This window comes from Pseudorca crassidens, chromosome 2 (genome assembly GCF_039906515.1).
Source record: "Pseudorca crassidens isolate mPseCra1 chromosome 2, mPseCra1.hap1, whole genome shotgun sequence".
Lineage (NCBI taxonomy): Eukaryota > Metazoa > Chordata > Mammalia > Artiodactyla > Delphinidae > Pseudorca > Pseudorca crassidens.
The window spans coordinates 21,599,741-21,618,925 of NC_090297.1; the positions used below are offsets into that span (position 1 = coordinate 21,599,741).

At 42.2% G+C, this 19,185-nt stretch overlaps 1 protein-coding gene and 1 non-coding gene across 4 annotated transcripts; both read left to right on the forward strand.

Moving 5' to 3' along the window:
- The first annotated feature begins 1,436 nt into the window (after nucleotides 1–1,436).
- On the forward strand, nucleotides 1,437–18,921 carry PPP1R8 (protein phosphatase 1 regulatory subunit 8). Of its 3 annotated transcripts, none has more exons than XM_067725030.1 (7): nucleotides 1,437–1,594; nucleotides 3,487–3,547; nucleotides 8,182–8,335; nucleotides 9,103–9,581; nucleotides 11,448–11,592; nucleotides 15,908–15,972; nucleotides 17,461–18,921. In XM_067725030.1, exons 4-7 carry the CDS (start codon nucleotides 9,498–9,500, stop codon nucleotides 17,812–17,814), a joined length of 648 nt encoding a protein of 215 aa, XP_067581131.1. In that variant the 5' UTR covers nucleotides 1,437–1,594; nucleotides 3,487–3,547; nucleotides 8,182–8,335; nucleotides 9,103–9,497; the 3' UTR covers nucleotides 17,815–18,921. The 3 variants fall into 3 exon arrangements, with proteins under 3 accessions (XP_067581131.1, XP_067581130.1, XP_067581132.1); XM_067725029.1 differs by lacking the exon at nucleotides 9,103–9,581 and adding an exon at nucleotides 9,640–9,860 and having other exon boundaries at nucleotides 1,438–1,594; XM_067725031.1 differs by lacking the exon at nucleotides 3,487–3,547 and having other exon boundaries at nucleotides 1,471–1,594.
- On the forward strand, nucleotides 5,119–5,284 carry LOC137220361 (small Cajal body-specific RNA 1). The gene has a single exon (XR_010941661.1). It is a non-coding gene; the product is annotated as a small Cajal body-specific RNA 1 (non-coding RNA).
- Nucleotides 18,922–19,185: the final 264 nt, after the last annotated feature.

The window sequence follows — 19,185 nt, forward strand, 5'->3', positions numbered from 1 at the left end:
GGGAATTCCCTGACAGTCCAGTGGTTAGGACTCGGCGCTTTCACTGCCGAGGGCTGGGTTCAATCACTGGTCCGGGAACAAAGATTTGCAAGCCCCAAGGCACAGCCAAAAAAAAAAAAGTGATCTGATCAGTTAACATCCTTGCTGGATGAGTTCACTGTGCATTTGAAGACCAGGAGAAAATGTGATCCTCCTGCCTAAGAGTTGATAATTTTAAATTCTAAGTTAATATTATGCTGCAGCTAAATCTTGATGCCTAGAGATGTCACCAAGGGCAAACTCTTTTGAACAGGCTGATGTTCGATTTAAAATCTAGAGGAACAGTCGCAAGCAATCAAGAAAAGAAATAACTCCACCATAGAAGGAGATAACTTGCTGTGCAGTTAGTGCCTCTTTATGGGTGAACAATAATTTTGCATTCGGTTTCCTTAAAAGAAAGAAAAAAAAAGGTCAGATAATCCTCCCATGTTTTCTACAAAAGTGAAAAAGTGTTGGGCTTTAGTTGCATGCTAATATGATCACACCAACACCAAAATGTGACAGATAGCGATGATTAAACAGCATGGCCTTTGGCATCACACTGGTTTAGATTTGAATCCCACTCACCACTTGTTCTAGGGTGAGGCTGGGTAGCTCAATCTCTCTGACCCACCCCTCAGGAATCATAATACCTATTTCAAGAGAGTTGTGAGAATTAAATGAGATGATTCATAGAAACTGTATACTTGCACAGATAGGTAAGCACTCAGTAGACATAAGCCATTACAACCAGAGGACCTGCTGCTGGTCTCTTTCACCCAGCTGTTGGCCTAAAGCAGGCCTGAATCCTAATTCTTCCTTACACTATCTAGTCACTATGACCAAAGTTTTAAAATCCAAAGGGGCCTCAACTTGATTAACCATTTCATTCATGCACACTGAAGATCTGGACGCCTGCCATCTGGTTGGATCCGTCCCTGGCTCCTGTTTGTCCAGAGTTTAGATGACCCCCAAAGGTAGCTTCCCAGATAAACTACAGAAGCTCTCAAGTGCCGGATTTGGGTTACAATGGGGAAGGGAGTACGGTGCATGCAGCTCTACGCAGAAGGACCGGAAGAAGAGAAACAGAAAAGTTGGAGTTTTTCCAATCTCTGAGCTCTACCCTCTAGCTTCTCTCCAGACTGGGGTCGAAAGGCTGAGGGGGCAGGCCCAGAGCAAGGGTGGAGTCGCAACATTTTAGAGCCTGGGAGCGTGTTTGCAAAAAGAACGTAGAGGGAAACCGAACCCCTCCTTACGAGCCCATTTTCCCCAAACAACTCCCGGCCAAGGAAAACCCTGACCTCTGTAAATAGCGAACTATCAAGCACTGAAAAAGACCTCAAAACCCTATCCCTGTTCCCCCCGCTACTAGAAGCGCCCCGTGCGTCTGCGCGTCCATGCGTCCGTGGGTGGGCGCGCGCGCGCATACGCACAGGCTGCTGGGAAGCCGCCTCTCTCCTCTGGGTCTTCCAGTTTCCCGGCGTGCTTCAGGCCCGCCAAATGGGAGGGGGAGAAGCAAGATGGCAGCAGCCGCGAACTCCGGCTCTAGCCTCCCGCTGTTTGACTGCCCGACCTGGTGAGTGGCGGGGCGACCAGCGCTGGAGTGGCCTAGCCTACGCTGGCCAGGGCTGGCCGGGCGGCTCGTTTCTCGTAGCGAGCCGAGCGGCCCAAGGATCCTGGGACTGACTGAGGGAGAACTGTCTGTAGGGCCGGGCGGCGTGTGGAGGAACCGGGAACCCGGAGCCCGGGCCCAGGAACTGGGGAAACCCAGAGTTGGGGGCTCTGAGGCGCTCGCTTAGGCAGCCCCTCGGGCAATCAGCTGGTTGCCGGGGCGCTTCGGGGCCTTGACCCCGAACTTACCCCAACTCCTGTCTGGTGCTCTTGTGGAGCATCGTATCTGCCCCCCTGCTCTCTGTCCCGAGCGCGCACGAGCTAGCTTCCCGGCCCCGGCGCCCCGCTCAGAGCCCCGCATCCCGCGGTTGTTGATGCAGCCTGGGTGCGGCACTTGCCTGTCTCTCGCAGACTGGGAGCTCCCTGAGGGCAGGAACGGCTCTGACCTACCCCCAAGCTCGCCTCAGCGACCAGCGCGAAGCCGGGCAGCAGAGGGCATCATTGCTTGTTAGGATGAACCCCTTTCCTCCTTTCGCAAGTTCTTGGGAATCATGGAATAATTTTAGTCTTTGAGTAGAGTACACGATGAATACGTATGAATTGCCTTGCAAGGAGACCCATCCGAGTTGGGGCTATTTCTGCTCATCACAGTGTATTGTTTGTGTTACTCTCTGGCCCCCGTTATATAGAGATCCTCAAAGGCAAGGGCTGCCTAACGCATCTTTATATTCCGAGTTCCTAGACCTGAGCCTGGCACGTAGTAGGAGTTCAGAAAGCATGTTTTAGACATAACTTGGCTTTCCCTGTTTTCCAGACAAAATGGGCTTTTGTCCAATGCACTTGTCTTACTGACAACCTCCATAGAGGAGTTGGGTCAGGATTGTGAGATGACTGTGTTGCATCTTAAGTTAGATGTAAACAGGTGCATTTTTGTGTGTGCATATGTAGGGACTCTGGCAAGATTGTTCATCCTTCAAACTTCAAAGGAGCAAACACAGGAAGCAAGTGAATGTGTGGCTATTTTCTGGGTCCCTCTGCACTTTTGTAACACCCAGTTGCTTCAGTCTACAAATTCTGTGTCCATTTTGGTTCCTTGCTGCATTGATTTCAGAAGTTGGGCCAGGACAGTAAACTTATAGTTAGAAGAGGCTGTATAAGATCACCTACCATTTCCTCAGCGTCTGTTAGGCACCGGGCACTGTGTTAGGTGCTTTGACATACATGTATCTCCCTTGGATGGTGTGGTTACAGGAGTGTAGAGAAAAGTTCCCTTACCCATGCCATTGTAGAATGACCTGTTCAAGGTTAACAAATATGTCTTGTATTTATTGGTACCTGGTTTCATGGGCATAGTTTTGGATTGCCTTAGCTCCCTAATTACACTTCTCTGATTTGGACTCAGAGCTCAGGACAGTACCCTCTGCTTATTCTGTGATGAGTCTAGTCTTGATCAGCCCCAGACACCAACTGATTTATTCTGCCTTTATATGGTATTAATTAATGGTAGTGGCAAATCTTAGATTCAGACTCCAAGTGACCAGACAACCCCAGCTATAGTACTTGCAGTCTTTGTGCTGCTTTCTCTCCAAGGTGGATAATCCAGTGCTAAAATATGGGTTTCTTTGGTGCTGCTCTAAATACAGATCCACTAAAATATGTTTCAGAGCAGTTGAATCACTGGGGAAGTAAGTGTCAAATGTAGAAAGGAGCTATAATAACAGTGAAGTAGATGGCATTTCTGCTTGAACGTGAACTAATTATAGGCTAGTAAGAGAGCTACAGTGTTGAATGGGATAATGATTGTAAATAGCATCTACAAACTCATCCTGAAAATGTTTTTTCACACTTATTTTTCAGGGCAGGTAAACCCCCTCCTGGTTTACATCTGGATGTAGTCAAAGGAGACAAGCTAATTGAGGTATGGAAGTACATGTCTTCCCTTTTTTTCCCACCACACTAAAGATTTTTGCCAGTGACTCACTTTTCCACCTCCTCTCCTGTGCTTTGTTTTACAGAAATGCTACTTTCGTTCATCCTGATTTTTTTTTTCTATTAAAAGCACATGGTGATATAACACATTAAAACCATGTATCTCCACAGACACTCAGTTTTTTGTGACTCCTCTCACCTTCCAAATGAAGGGTTTTAGTAGATCATGGCCTTGTAGGCCTCAGTCAAACTGGATGCCCTATAACTTGGTGAATTCCTTCTCTCTGAGTATGTGGAGTTGTATGGAAGGTGCAAGATCTGTAGTAATTGAAGAAGAAAGTGAATGATGTAGATTGAATTTAACTTTTAAGTTGCTTTTATGAGATTCAAGCCAAAACTCTTCAAAGAAGATAGTAAACTACGATACTTGCTCAAAAAAGAGAATGGAAATGGTGACAAAATTCATTCATTCATTCAAAACATTTACTGAGTACTTATTATGTGCCAGTCATTGTGCTCGGCATAGGACTATAGCAGTGAACAGAACAAATGTGGTTCCTGTCCTCAAAGGAATCATCTGATGGGAACAACAGAATCAAACAAAAATTTGCATGATTATAATTGAAATAAGTACTATAAAGGACAAGTTGAGCAGAATTCCAGCTTTTCTACAAGTCTCTAGAATGAAAACCACATAGAACTTCAAGAGAACATGAATTTTGATTAGCTGTTAGGTTGTGTACTTTTTTTAAATCCTTACGTTACCATTTATTTACCAAGAGATGGAGATTAAGCCCACTCTGACTGTGGAGTTGTGAGTCTCTGTGTCTTCAACCAATTTTATGTTTGCTTGCTCAGATAGAATTTAAGTTCAAGGCCCTATTATTGAGTGCAGTTATTTTTCTTTGGTATATATAGTAAAAACATTGCATTCCATTAATGAAAAGCTATCTTTGAGGTCTCCTGCAGGATGTTCTATAAATACAGTGTTTTCACTTTCAGGATGTTGTAGAGATACCCACGTATTTTGCAAAGTATTAAGGCATGAGTTGTGATGAATTCTCTTATTAATTCATCAAGCCCTGAGCCAGTCACTTAGAGCCCCTTTGTCATGTGTTCTTCTGTCTTAAAGATTACAGAGTACCAAGATTATTCAAGGGAATAAGTTAGCTAAAATATTTTTTGTTTTGTTTTGTTTTTTTACACTGTAGACTGTTCCACACATATAAAATATTGTTGCTAAATAGACATATAGGAGTCTTTTTTTATATATAACCAGAATTTAGTAAATCTTTAGTTTACTACAGGAAGAAACAGACAAGGAGGGCTAGCTTTAATGATAGTGTCATATTCCTCTGCGAAATAATTTATACTTTCAAAGCACTCTGACTTGTCAAACATCCTTCTAATTACTGGTTTCCATTAAGTGATAATGTTCTCTTTCAGTGCTCTTAGGTGTGCTGAGTTGCCACAGAACTGTCATGTTACAATACTTAGACATCACTGTATTGTTTCCGAGAGGAATAGACACGAGATGTGCTTATTTTTTAAGGATTTAGGCAGCACTTGATACTAACCGAGCTATCTATGTCCTAGCCTTATGTCAGAGGCTTGTGATGTGTTGTGATAGCTGGGTTTAAGAAGTGCAATATTAAAACAAAAGCCATGAGTCTTTTAAGCCCAGTGTGTAAAGATACACTCTGAGTTATAACTCAGAGGCACAACTGAATAATGGTACTAGCCATAGCTAGTTAAGAAATTGTGGCTTAGTGGCTATTGAAAGACCAATGCATTATTTCATTCACTTGGACAGAAGAAGCATATTGTCTAAGAATTCACACATTTTCTTGCTTCTGAGGCATACTTTTTTTTCCCCTACATTTTCACATTTCTATAATTGAGATGCCTTTAATAGTGAATGTATATATTTAATTTGGAGGCCCTTTCTTTTCTCTCCCCTCTAAACACCTAAATCGCTGGTACTGGCAGCTTAGAATCATAGAAATGTGGTCAATTTTATATTAGAGCCCAAGTGCTGGTGATCTTATGTACTGTTTCTTTAAGTCTAGCCTGTGAACACTTTGGTTAGCAAATTTAAGCTTATGAGGACATAATCTATGTGCACATAAATATGAATGAGAAATGCAGTGAGATTCAACCTGCATAGATATTATCTAGAGAGAATAAGATGCTGAAATTTCAGGGCTCTCTCAATTCTGAAGCATTGTCTTATTTTTAACCCAAATCTTAATACTTGGGTCTGAGCAGACATGGGGATGCTTGTGTGACTGAGCTGTCAGGCTGTTGTTGAATCTTGGTGCTCCCTAGCACTAGGGGCCTGGGACAAGCTCTGCCAGCAGCAGGTGGGCACTGTTGGACAGGGTTTCCCAGAGGTGACCCCCATACCTATTTTGAGCCTTAAAGGCTAAGCTGGGAAGGAACTGGGTAAGTGATTGTTTAAAAAACAATTAAGAGTGTGACCCATAGTACTTGTTCATTCCTTAAAATGTTTTTTGCCATATGGTGGATTTTTTGACGCAGGAAGAGTGAAGAAAATATATAATGTAGTGGTTTAAAAAGCTTAGACTCTGAAGTCAGACAAACCTGAAATTTCTAATCCAGTTTATAAATATCTAGCTGTGTGAACTTGCATATATTAATTAATTTCTTTGTGCCTCACTTTTCCTATCTATAAAAATAGGAATAATAGTGCCTGCCTACTTCACAGAGTGGTTGTGAGGATGAAATGACATAGCATAAAACTCATAGCATAAAACTCATAGCACATAGGCACATAAGTACTCAGCAGTTGTTAACTGTTATTAGTACGTGAGGTGTATTTCTGGTTTTGTAAGAACCAGAACCAGCTACATAAAGCATAGGGGAGAATTGTAGCCCACTGTGGATTCAATGACATAGCCAGGAATGAAATATAAGCCTCTTGATTCCTAGCCTGGTACATCCTAGTTTGACTATACTTCCCTACTCAACTTTGTGTTGTCTTCTCTCAGGGATTTTAGAAGGAGCATAGTGTGAAATGTGAACTAGAGCTTAGTGAGACCTTGTGTTTAAAGGAAAAACAGGGAATTCCCTGGCGGTCCAGTGGTTAGGACTCGGCACTTTCACTGCCGAGGGCACTGGTTCAGTCCTTGGTGGGGGAACTGAAATCCCTGCAAGCCGCGTGGCACAGCCAAAGAAAACCCCCAAAACTTAAAGGAACAACATAATGTATATGAATGAGGGTTATTCTTCAAGTACTCATATTGTAGACTTTAAGAACTGAGAGCAGTGTTAGCGAAAATTTATCCAGAGTCCTTCATCTATGATGGCCCAGTCTACAACCAGTCTGTGGCAAAGGCTTTACTGATCATGGGCTAAAAGAAAAATAAAGACAGTGTAGTGAGTTTTTCATAAATTCAGCACGAAGAGTGGTCCTTTATCCCTCTTCTTACTTATTTGTTAAAATGACCTATCTTTCATAAAATGATTATAATACTGATTGGTGACAATTAAAAAAATACTTCTCATATGGCAAAAGAAAAGTTAACAATACTGTGTCAGCCCCTACAATTTTTAAAATAATAGATTGCTGGTCTGCGAAATCCTCTTTTCTGCTGTTATATTGGGGCCTTATTCAGTTTTGTTTTTTCCAGTACCACAGCAGTGGCTAGAAACATTTTGGAGCTCTTCTCAGAATTGTTTCAGACCCATGGCACTGTTGTTTAGAATGTTAGCATTGCAGGTCATTTCACACCTGAGTTTAAACCCCAGATCTGCTACTTAACCAGCTGGACTGCCTTGGATACGTGGCTTCATCTCTCTGAATCTATTTTCTTATGTTTAACAGTAAAGGTGATACTTGGTTCACAGAGTTGTTTTGAGGATTAGATGACATAATACTTAAAAATGCCTAGCAATAATAGTTCTTCAATAAATGTTTAATCCCTACATCCCCTAACCCCCAAACCTGGAAAATCTTTGCCCTGTGAGGTTGTTCCGTATTTGGACACAGCAAATACTCATTTAGAGTTAACTTTGAGTAATGCTTTTTTGTGGGCAAAATGAAATGGGACAATAAAGTTAGATTTAGAGGCTCATACAATGATGTCTAATGTAATTCTAGTTTCTAAAGAGGGTTCCAGAAATACTCTGGGTCTCTGGCAGCATGATTAGAATATAGATAGGTGTTTCTATCCCCTTCCTTTTTGAACCAATTGATAATCTTCATTTGAATATATATTTTTCTGAAAAGCGGTCTTATTACTTTATAGGCATGCTTTGTGTTTCCTGCTTGACCTAAAATTAAGATTCAGTGAAATCTTAAATTTCCAATGGTCAGAAGACAACCACTCTTGCATGCCATTTACATCTAATACGATTAGGAAAGTTCTTTTCATATCAACACTAAACATTTGACCACTACATTTGGGGAGATTAATTGCCATCCATCCCCCAATGTTCGTAAATTATTCTGAGCTCTTTATCTTGAAGAATAATAGTAAATATAAATATTTCCTTTGACAAGGAATTTTATCTTAAGATGCTCTACTTAGTTTATTGGAAGAATTTTTGCTAAACCCTGTTGAAACAAGCTTTAAGTAATATTTAATTTAATTTATTTAGAAACTGATCATTGATGAGAAGAAGTATTACTTATTTGGGAGAAACCCTGATTTGTGTGACTTTACCATTGACCACCAGTCTTGCTCTCGGGTCCACGCTGCCTTGGTCTACCATAAGCATCTGAAGAGAGTTTTCCTAATAGATCTCAACAGTAGTAAGTAACTCATATCCCATCCTATTTCACACATTGTCTTTTGGGCAGTGTGAAAATGCTCTTTGGGTTCTTCAGTTTTGAAATTGTGTTTTGTTGCTTATCAAGGAAGTTTATGTTTGGTTTTTAAATTAGTTGTTCTCCATTCCTGTGATATTTCCTATTTTACTGGAATAATTGATGACTGGAGAGAGAAGAGGGTTTTGGGGAGCACTTTCCTGGAGAGAGCAATAAGTATATACAGAGAACAGAAAAAGCATCCAGGAACTAAGGAATGTGTTTATAGGCCCATGATAGATTGTGGTCCAATTTAAGCAGAAGCTGTGATTAGCTCCATTAATGTAGTAGAGTTGTAGTACAGTAGGACATTAAAAAAAAAACAAAACTTGTTTTGACCAAAAGTTAATTTTTTATAATGGGCTCTTTATCCCAGCTACATTTTGCTGTGATATTAATAATATCAATTTTAATTCTATGAGCATACTCCAACTAATAAGATTTTCAAGTTTGTCAAAGATAATCCCAGAAATGCAGTTGAGACTTGACTGCATGGGGCCTTGAAATTTGTTCATTTTTGCCTATGTATAATTACAGCTTGAAATGTAAAGGATCTGCTTCCTGGGTTGATCGTGTTTTACTCCTTTCCCCGCTCCCCATACACACGCACACATCACCCCAGTATGCTTATATAATGGTTTTGGAGAGCATTGTCTCATAAGTACTTACTTGCAAATTTATCTCATCTTTTCTCTCCATTTCATAATATGCAGAATGCAGACATGGAAAGATATCCAGACTCTCCAGTAGGATTTTGGCTTGCCTTGCCATTGATATTGCACCTGTTTCAGCCAACCTCATTTCTTATCCTGGGGAAACCCCAAACATAACTGCCACCAGGCCAGCAATTTCTATGTTCCTTAGACTTGGGGCTGGAGAGGTCAGACCATAGCAATTCCTGTCTCCTGCCTTAGCGGGCATGCCTATTGCTGGGTTGGAACCATTCCTGCTGGACCCAGAATGGAGCCAAGCCTGTCTGGCAGCAGAGAGCAAGCAGTGGTATTTGTTATGTGGGGTAACAGCAGGTCTGAAGATGTGTGAGAAATCCACTGAAGAGATTCAAGATTCAGTGAAGGAGTTTCCTTTTCATTGTGACCCATGACAAGGGATGCAAAGTGGACCCAGTGCCATTTCCATTTTAAAAAGCAAAACTGATGTGCTGGCAGGAGCTACTCTCCCTTCTACAACTCAGGTTTGTTTGTTTGTTTGTTTGTTTTCCTCTCTTACATTTCTGATTTGGTTATTCCCAGCACACGGCACTTTCTTGGGTCACATTCGGTTGGAGCCTCACAAGCCTCAGCAAATTCCCATCGATTCCACGGTCTCATTTGGTGCATCCACAAGGGCATACACTCTGCGTGAGAAGCCTCAGACATTGCCATCGGCTGTGAAAGGAGATGAGAAGATGGGTGGAGAGGATGATGAACTCAAGGGCTTACTGGGGCTTCCAGAGGAAGAAACAGAGCTTGATGTAATTCCATTGTCTATGTCATTGTTATGTCTTTTGGGACGCTGGCTTTTGCAGTGTGTAGCTGTTCTGTGTAGTTTGAAATGCCAGTGACTTAGCAACTGGAGGTTTTCTTGAGCCCAGTGATAAGCCTTTGCCACTTTGGCAGTGTGGTGTGGCCCTTGGAGAGCTGCATTGTGTGGGTTTGGTTATGTATAACCAGGGCTAACTAGGAGACTGGGTCTCCTGCCAGTAGACCTTTATGGTTGTCTTGTGTACTTTCAGTGGATGTCAGAAGCCAAGGCTGGGAGTTACATTTCTCTAGAGCTGCACTGTCCAATGCAGTAGCCACTAACCACATTCCAAGTTCTCAGTAATCACATTTGGCTAGTGACTAACCATATTGAATAGCACTGATAGAAAACATTTCTATCATCCAGAAAGTTTGTTTGAACAACACTAGCTCACAGAGATTGAAGCTTTCATTCATTTATGTAGCTGTTTTTGATATTGTCCAGTCAGCCCAAGAATCTTCTGAGTAGAACTTGATTACTTTTGCTCTGGGCCTGGCTGCCCTGAAGGCCATGAATTTTACAAGATTTAATTTTAATGTGCTAAGGTTTTCTTTTCTAGAGCTGACCCCAGTAGTTTGTGATGTAGCTTTTGTCTTCACGTGTCTATCACTGCATTGGTGTGGCTGGTCTATCCAGGTAGATCAAACACCAGCCTGTCCTTAACCACCCACATGCATTTACTATTCTTGTATACCGAGACAGTTTCCCAGCCCTTAGGAAGAAAAGCACAGTAGCAGTCTTACAACTTAGAAGTTATTTTGTTCTAAAGAAGTAGCCTGATAGCCAGGGACCTGGTTGGCAGTCACTCTTGCACATTCTCTTCCAGGCTGCTTCCATGCCTTCCTGTCTTTTAGTTCAGTATGTTAGGTCATCTCTGGGTCCTTGTTCTCAAGACATTTGGGATGTCTCAAACTGCAGTACAGATTGGAATAAGTCCAGGTGATTGGGAAGAGGCAGGCAGCAGTGATGAGGCCAAGTTAATCACTGAGATGGATAGATAGTTATGAGTAGAAATGGGGCCAGATGAAGGGATGGGGAGTGACAAAACATTAATGCCAGATAGTCAGTGCACTGGTAACGTCCTTACAAGTTTTAAAGGAGAGAGCTACTGGGAAAGAAGCTGTCAGTTGTCCTTTCTCGTCTCTGTTACTTAAAAACAATTCTTGGATTTCTTCCCAGTTGTATTCTTTTAATTCTCAGCATGAAGACATGATAAACTTTATTCAGAAAAACCCAAAACCTCAACTCAAGGGTTTTTGCACAGATGACCTGTCTTCATCTCAAGGTCCTTCACTCCCTTTTGAATATCACTGCCGCACTAGTCAATGAAGATGTTCCACATTCTGTCAAATTGAGGCTTGCTGGTATTAGCTGTCTAGGGACGGTAATGAATCTTTTCTGAATGCAGAAAAGAATCTCATCTGTGTGGAGAGGTCAAGGTTAGCTCCTAATATCTTCCTGCCCTTTATTTGGTAATATTCTCCTTCAAATTCCTTGTGTACTTATTCCTGTCTTTCCTGTGTGAACCCTGTCCCAGAACCTGACGGAGTTCAACACTGCCCACAACAAGCGGATTTCCACTCTCACCATTGAGGAGGGGAATCTGGACATTCAGAGACCAAAGAGGAAGAGGAAGAACTCACGGGTGACCTTTAGTGAGGATGATGAGATCATCAACCCAGGTGAGGTATCTTCCTAGTTTTTTCTGATGAAAAAGCTGTGATGTCAGAGAGTAGTGTACACAGCCTGTAGGTCAGTTGTAATGTTTCTGTACAAGGTTTAGGATAACAGGTGCTATGTTGAGGGGAGATATTTTTGTACAGAACAGGCATACCTTGGAGATATTTTGGGTTCAGTTCAAGCATTGCAATAAGGCAAGTCACATGAATTTTTTAGTTTCCCAGTACATGTAAAAGTTACGTTTACACAACTTCAGTCTGTTAAGTGTGCAATAGCATTATGTCTAAAAAAGACAATGTACATACCTTAATTAAAAAATACTTTATTGCTAAAAGATGCTAACCATGCTAGTCTGAGCCTTCATTGAGTTGTAATCTTTTTGCAATAGTAACAACAAAGGTTGCTGATCACAGAGCACTGTTACAACTATAGTAATAATGGAAAAGTTTTAAATATTGTGAGAATTACAGAAATGTAACACAGAGACACGAAGTGAGTGAATGCTGTTGGGAAAATGGCACTGATAGACTTGCTTGATGCAGGGTTTCCGCAAACCTTCAATTTATAAAAAACTCAGTATATGTGAAGTGCAGTAAAACAAGGTATGCCTGTACATTGATGGAGTGCCCTGAAACTCAAGCATTATCCAGTTGCAGTGTGAAAGAAGTAGATGAAGGAAGGCTGTAATTCTCCTTTGCTGATCCAGGTATAGTGGAGCTTAAGTATAGGTCAGAGCAGACACTATTGTCATGGGGTTCCATGTATGATTGGTAACTCTAAGATTGGAGAACTTTCTGCTACTATTAATCGCATTGAAGACTTGCCTCTGTAAGGTCCTAATTTATAGATAGTTTGTATGGAAACGTCAGCAAGATGAGAGCATCAGTTTCTGGGAAGGCCATTGAGTTTACCCATTTGTTCCATCATTCACCATTCGTTTATTGGGCTCATGTTATATCTCAAGTACTCTGGGAGGTGGATGGCATGGAGCTGGGAGGTGCAGTTTATACAGTGAAGATGGAATTGGGATTCCAAAAATCTTGTTTGAAAATAAACCTTCATGGATGGAAACAAGGATCCCAGACTAACAAGTTGCTTTTATATCCCAAATTGAAATGCAGTGAGAATAACTTTCAAGTCCTGCATTTAGTTTCAGAATGTCAATTATTTAAATGGAGAAAATCTGCTCCAGTGACAGCTCATGTTAAAAAAAAGGTATAAGGATTTTAGTTAGTTAAAAATGCAGTCTGAGTCATCAGGGGGATATGGAAACTAATCAAGTACAGTTTAAAATTGCATTAATAGAATAATGGGGGGCAGTAACCCGGTGGCCTGTGTTCTGAGCAGAACTCGCCCAAATGTGTTACTAAATGCAGGCATGGCCTTAAGTACTAAATGTGTCATGTGGTCTTGAGGGAAGGAGGCCCCCAGCTGTGGAAAGTGGTCCCTAAATGCTGGGAGCTGTACATGAGGGAGCGTAGATTGGAGGGAGGCACCCTGAGGTGGGTGTTTGCAAGGCTGACCTTCGGGAGGACGGAGGAGGCGAAACCAGAGCCTGTGAGTAGCAAATATTTGGCTCAGCATGAAAAGCAACAACAAATCCTTCTTATATTTAGAAGAAGAATTAAAAGAATTCCTGTGAAAGAGATTGGGGCATTCATTCTAGTGACTTTTGTTCACTTTTTGATGATGTGTGAAGTGGAATGAATTACTTCTCAAGGTACTGAATGCCCAAGGGAAATGTTTGGGCAGAAGCTGGATGACTAATCTGGGAAGTTTATTTCTGAGTGCCAGATAAGAGTTTCTAGGGGTTGGACCTAGACATTTGTAGTTTTAATAAGCTCCTGTTTGTACTGATGAACAGCCAACGGTTTGGGAATCACTGAACTAGATAATTTGTTAAGTCTCTTTCAGGACTCGGGGTCTGATATGTTCTGTTTTTCTCCTTGAAAATTATTGTGGGACTTCCTGGCGATTCAGTGATTAAAACTCTGCACTCCCTGGTTGGGGAACGAAGATCTCACATACCGCACGGCATGCCCAAAAAAAAGAAAAAGGAAAAAAAAGAAAATTATTGTCCTGCAGCTTTATTAAGGCAGTACGTTCAGACAGAGTATGGCATAGTGTTTAAGAGCGTGGGCTCTGATCAGAGGGCCTAGGTATGAAATCCACCTCTCCGCTTAGTAGCTCTTTGACCCTGGCCAGTGACATGACTACTGGTCTCAGGATTGGTGGGGAGATTAAATGATTAATATATGTGAAAATACCTCATATCTGTGCTTGGCACTCAGTAGCCCTTGGTAAGTGTTAGCCATTGTCCTCATCATCATCCGCCACCCCTTTTGCCTTTACCTGTGCAGACTTTCCTATACTAGAAGTAGACTTAGCAAGAAACTTCTCGGTAGATCTTCCAGGAGCAGAGATTTCCTGCAATGGGCAGACCCCCTCTCTAGGAGTCGAATGGCTAGAGAATGAGGAGAGGGTGAGAGGCCTGAGCACCGTTCAGCCAGCACAGGACAGGGTCCCCCAGATGGCTTAGCCCCCACTTCCGCAGGCCTCTTGTGTTTGTGGGCCACATACCCCGTTAGCCATGCCTCTTGGGCTCCAGTTGCTCTTGCACTTGATTTAGCTTTCCTGAAGGGATGATTGGAGCAGGGCTGTTACGGTAATGAGAGAGAAGATAAGGGTGCCTTTTTTAGAGACCTCTCCTTCCTGATGAGCCTGGATATCTTTTCCTCTTTCTTCTTCCATATAGAAGCTATTCATTCATTGAACATCGATTGTTTGTGAAAATAATTCCAGGGTATGTTCCTTAGAGGCACCCTAATATGTGAAAAGCCAGACTTAAAACAGATAAACCAGGGACTAATTATTCAAGTTAAATAAGGAATCTTTGTATTCTAAAGGGACTCACAAGAGTGTTTCTTAAATAGCAAGTGCCCTCAACACATTAAAATAAGGTGAACAACATCTATTAGGGAAGCAGCTCCTTTCCTGCCACTGCATTAAGATAAAAGGGCCCTCGAGTAGTGTTTCTAGTAATGATAATAAGTCTATGCTTGCCTGTTTCCCCACACTCAGTCTTTAGTGAGAAAACTGTTCATTCTAGGTGATCCAGCCCAATCTCCCCTCTGTGCTCCAAGAAAACTATTTTTGCACCACTCTTCAAGCACCTCCATTGTATCCTAGCCTGTCTGGCTTTACAACTGTGAACTCCTTACAGGCAGGACGGTGTCTTGTTCTTTATTTCCGTGCCTGATGTCCAGTAAATGAGAGACTGACTGACTACAAGCATGTCCCTTACTTGGTCTTAGTGCATTCTTCTGGCACAGTGAATAAATGAAGCTAGAAGCTTCGTAGGGTGCAATAGTGTGTGTATAAGCTGTGAAAAGGGAGCCGCGGTCCCACCCTGCCTGGACAGGGGCTTCAGATCCTTTAGTGAGTCTTAATTGTACAGGCATACCTTGGAGGAATTGTGGGTTTGGTTCCAGACCACTTCAGTAAAGTGAATATCAAAGCTAGTCACACATATTTGTTTGGTTTGTCAGTGCATATAAAAGTTATGTTTACATTATATTGTAAACTGTTCAGTGTGCAGTAGCATTATGTCTACAAAAGCAGTGTACTTGTTTCTTTACAATGCCTTAATTACAAAATACTTTATTGCTAAAAAATGCTAACCATCGTCTGACAATGCACGGTTGCCACCAACCTTCAATTTGTTGTTTTTTTTAAAAAAAAAAACAATATCTGCAAAACACAGTAAAATGAAACTCAATAAAACAAGGTATGCCTATATACAGTTGTTCAGGTTGAAAGGCGAAGTTAAGCTAGAAGCCTTGGGTCTGAATCCTAATTCTGTTATTTGCTAATGAGCGGGTATTAGCAAGGTATGTGGTGTGTGACCTCTTTTTATCACTAACATGAGATTATTGATGTCTTCCCTCAAAAGAGGGAGGTATGTGGAATGGGAAAGAACCTGGGGGAGCCGGTGTAGCACATAGTCCGGAGCACAGGCCTGTTTCTGGCTGCTTAGATTTATATCCTGGCTCCTCTCCAGCAAGGTGACTGGGCTGGTCACTTTCCTTCTCCAAGCCTGAGTTTGTTTTCTCATCTATTAAATGTTTATTGTAGTGGTACTTACCTCGTAGGGTTGTTGTGAGGATTTAACACAGTACCCAGTAAACACTTGAAGTGTTAGCTGTATTTTACTGTTTTAATATGAATGACTGTGATTGCTTTATTCGCATTGAGCCCTATAACTTTAATCCTCCCAGCTGGTTACTGAACTAACCCTGCCCTCGTGTCTTTTTGCAGAGGATGTGGATCCCTCAGTTGGTCGCTTCCGGAACATGGTGCAGACTGCAGTGGTCCCAGTCAAGGTAGGAAGCATGTTGTGACAGTATTTGAAATGTCATATAGTCTGGTTTAAAAACCCACTCTTTTATATGTAGGTACGTGTTAAGTGTGTGCTTAATTTTAAAACATTCTCTGCTCCTTTCCCATTTTTCATACTGTGGAAATACATTTACCCCATCTGTGTGTAGGGATCCTGGAGTGCCATAGAGAGGCTGCAGGTGACCAGCTAGCTTGATCCTGCATGTAAATTATGGTGTGATGTGGGTCTGTAAATTTACCTCCCAGCAGGGTGCAGAGAGACCCACCTTTCTTTAACCTTCCCTTCTTGACTCAAAGTAAGCTATTAGGCAAAGAAGAGACATTGTTGCATTTCTGCATGGCACCTCTGGCCTTTACCACATCTTTATTTTGTGAATGGGGATGGCACAGATAGGAAAGCCAGCCCACATTGGATTAGGTTTAAAGAGCAGCTCTGTTGAAGAACCAAGAGGTGGAAGTTACAGAGGTGTTCTGATTGCTCAACATGTGGAGAACCACCTGCCAGCTAGGGCTCCAAAAGGGAGCAAGTGGCCCCTGGAAGTAGATCCCTATTAGTAGAGGTATTCAAATGTGATTGGAAGATGCTGGTCAGAGATGCTATAGGGAGTTTTATTTTTTTAAAAATCTTTAGAATATATTAGAATAGATTGATAAAATGTGTCAAGTTCATGCAAAAGGAGTAGAGGGGTGAGGGAGGATCTTTCATTGAACTTTAGTCCAGTGTGAAAAAGTATAAGATGAAATTTTTCCATACAACTCCATAGTATTTGTGTTACATGTCCCCTTGGGCACTTTTCTCTTTTTTCTTCACCCTTTGGAATTTTCTGTTGCCTTTAAAGTATAATTTGAATTTTGACAGATACATACACCTGGGTAACCACCACCATAATCAAAATACAGATTTCCATCCCCCCAGAAAGTTCCCCTGCGTCCCTCTGCTGTCAGCTTCCTCCCGCTGCCAGGCAGCCAGTAAGCTGCCTTCAGCCACCACAGATTTGTTCTGCTCTCAGGTTAATGTTTAAAAACGAGGTGCCCAACAGGAAGATACTAACTTCTTACTTTCCCCCCAAAAAAGAAAAATGGAAATACTTACTCCATCTATTATCACCTCTGATTCCTGAAAGGGCATTTTAACATTGAAAACAAGAGGGAGGAGTATGACCTTAGGGTAAAGAATGGTCACTTAAACTGGATAAATCTTACTTTATGGAAAGTTCACACACTAGCCTCATTTTTCTCAGTTTGATGTAGGATGGTGACCACTTTGTGTGGGGCAGTGTTCGGGAGCCGTGATGTTACATGACCACTGTAAGGTCTCTTCAAACCCTGAGATTTCAGGACAGTGAGATGGGTTGTTTAAGAAACAAAACAAGTTAGAGGTTTAGGGGCCTTCCCCAGTTTTTCGAGGACTGCAATAGAACAGGCTAACAGCACTCTTGTGTCTCACTTCTTGTCTTCTCTATAAACCACAGAAGAAGCGGGTGGAGGGCCCTGGCTCCCTGGGCCTGGAGGAATCAGGGAACAGGCGCATGCAGAACTTTGCATTCAGTGGAGGACTCTATGGGGGCCTGCCCCCCACGCACAGTGAAGCCGGCTCCCAGCCGCATGGCATCCACGGGACAGCACTCATCGGTGGCTTGCCCATGCCATACCCGAACCTCGCTCCTGACGTGGACTTGACTCCCGTCGTGCCGTCAGCAGTGACCATGAACCCTGCACCAAACCCTGCCGTCTATAACCCTGAAGCTGTCAACGAACCCAAGAAGAAAAAATATGCAAAAGAGGCTTGGCCGGGCAAGAAGCCCACACCTTCCTTACTGATTTGATATTTTTGGTAATGGAGGAGGGTGGGATTGGGTGGGAACAGGGTGGAAGGGTGATGGGGGAGCTAATGAATTAGGGAGAAAAACTTTCCATGTGTGCAGTATCGTCTTTCAGAATGTCTCCTGGGGTCCTAACCATGTAATATTAAAACTGGGGGTGGGGTTGAAGTATCCCAGAAAGACCTGTCTTCAGAACACTTTCATTGAAGAGAAATGTTTCATACATCCTTTTAAATAGACTGCCCTGGCTCTTTTGCACTCTTTCCATTATCTCCTTTTTTCTTTTCTCCCTCTTTCTAGGATCACTTTTTAAAAAATTATTTACCCCAGGGAGAGACTCCAGGCCCTCAGGTTGAATGTGGAGCTGTGGAGGTGACAGTAGCATTGCCAGCTTTGTGGGTTTAGCAGCCTGATTTATATTTACTATCCTGCAAGTCCCAGGTAGCAGAAGGGTTGCCACGGATTCCAGGTTAACAAGAGGGTTTAGAATGCTTCAGTTAAGCTAAGGTTTAAAACAACTCAGAAGTTTTCCTGGGTCGGTGGTTTTGAGGTCCAGTAGTTAGGCTTTTCTCTTTTGTCCTTTCTGTTAGAATGAGAACATTTTGATTTTTCTTCATCTGTGACCAGTGCCATAGACACAGGTTGATAGTTTTAAACTTACAGTATTGTTTGAACTTTACCTGTTTTTCTTGTCAAACCTGAGTACTCTACTTGCTGAAGTTTCTCATTTGATTCCAGAGTACTGTCCTCTACTCTCTAAGGCATTACTTTCCTTTTCAAGTGTGTTATGAAGGCAATATAAAGGATATGACCAGTTAGAGCAATTTCAATTAAAAAGGAAAAGATTTTACTTTGAAGTAACGGATATCTCGAAGAGGACATCTTCAGATGTTGATTTGGAGGCTCTTTCCCCCCCTTGACTGAGAGCTCTCGTTGTCCAGAGCTCCAAGACTAGACCTGGTTAACAAACATAGGAGACGAAGGTAGGACACATTGATGTGAGCTTTGTACAGAGATTTGTACATTTGTGTAATAGGCCTTTTCACGCTTTATGTGTAGCTTTTTACCTGTAACCTTTATTACATTGTAAATTAAACGTAACTTTTGTCATTCGGGTGCAGTCTGTGATTCAGTTGCCATCACCTATTTCTACTGCCTTTAGGGAATATTTGTCAATACACCTGTCAGGCTTGGGAGGTGATGCTCTGTCCCCATTTTATTACTACAAATAAAGATGCCCCCTGATGAACGTGGAAATTCTAATTAGAGATTCCAGTCCCCAGACTGAAGCCTCAGCGAGCAAAGTGGGTTAAGAAGTGCTTGCTGCCCTTCATCAGGAGGCAGAGCCGCAGGTCTGACGAGGAAGACTGGGCT

What these genes read in the sequence shown, in the direction of transcription:
- PPP1R8 (XM_067725029.1), top strand. Translation starts at nt 1,539, where the DNA reads ATGGCAGCAGCCGCGAACTCCGGCTCTAGCCTCCCGCTGTTTGACTGC. An exon ending in AAGGAGACAAGCTAATTGAG is followed by an intron (nt 3,548 to 8,181) that starts GTATGGAAGTAC and finishes TAATTTATTTAG; the next exon opens with AAACTGATCATTGATGAGAA. An exon ending in CTGCAGTGGTCCCAGTCAAG is followed by an intron (nt 15,973 to 17,460) that starts GTAGGAAGCATG and finishes TATAAACCACAG; the next exon opens with AAGAAGCGGGTGGAGGGCCC.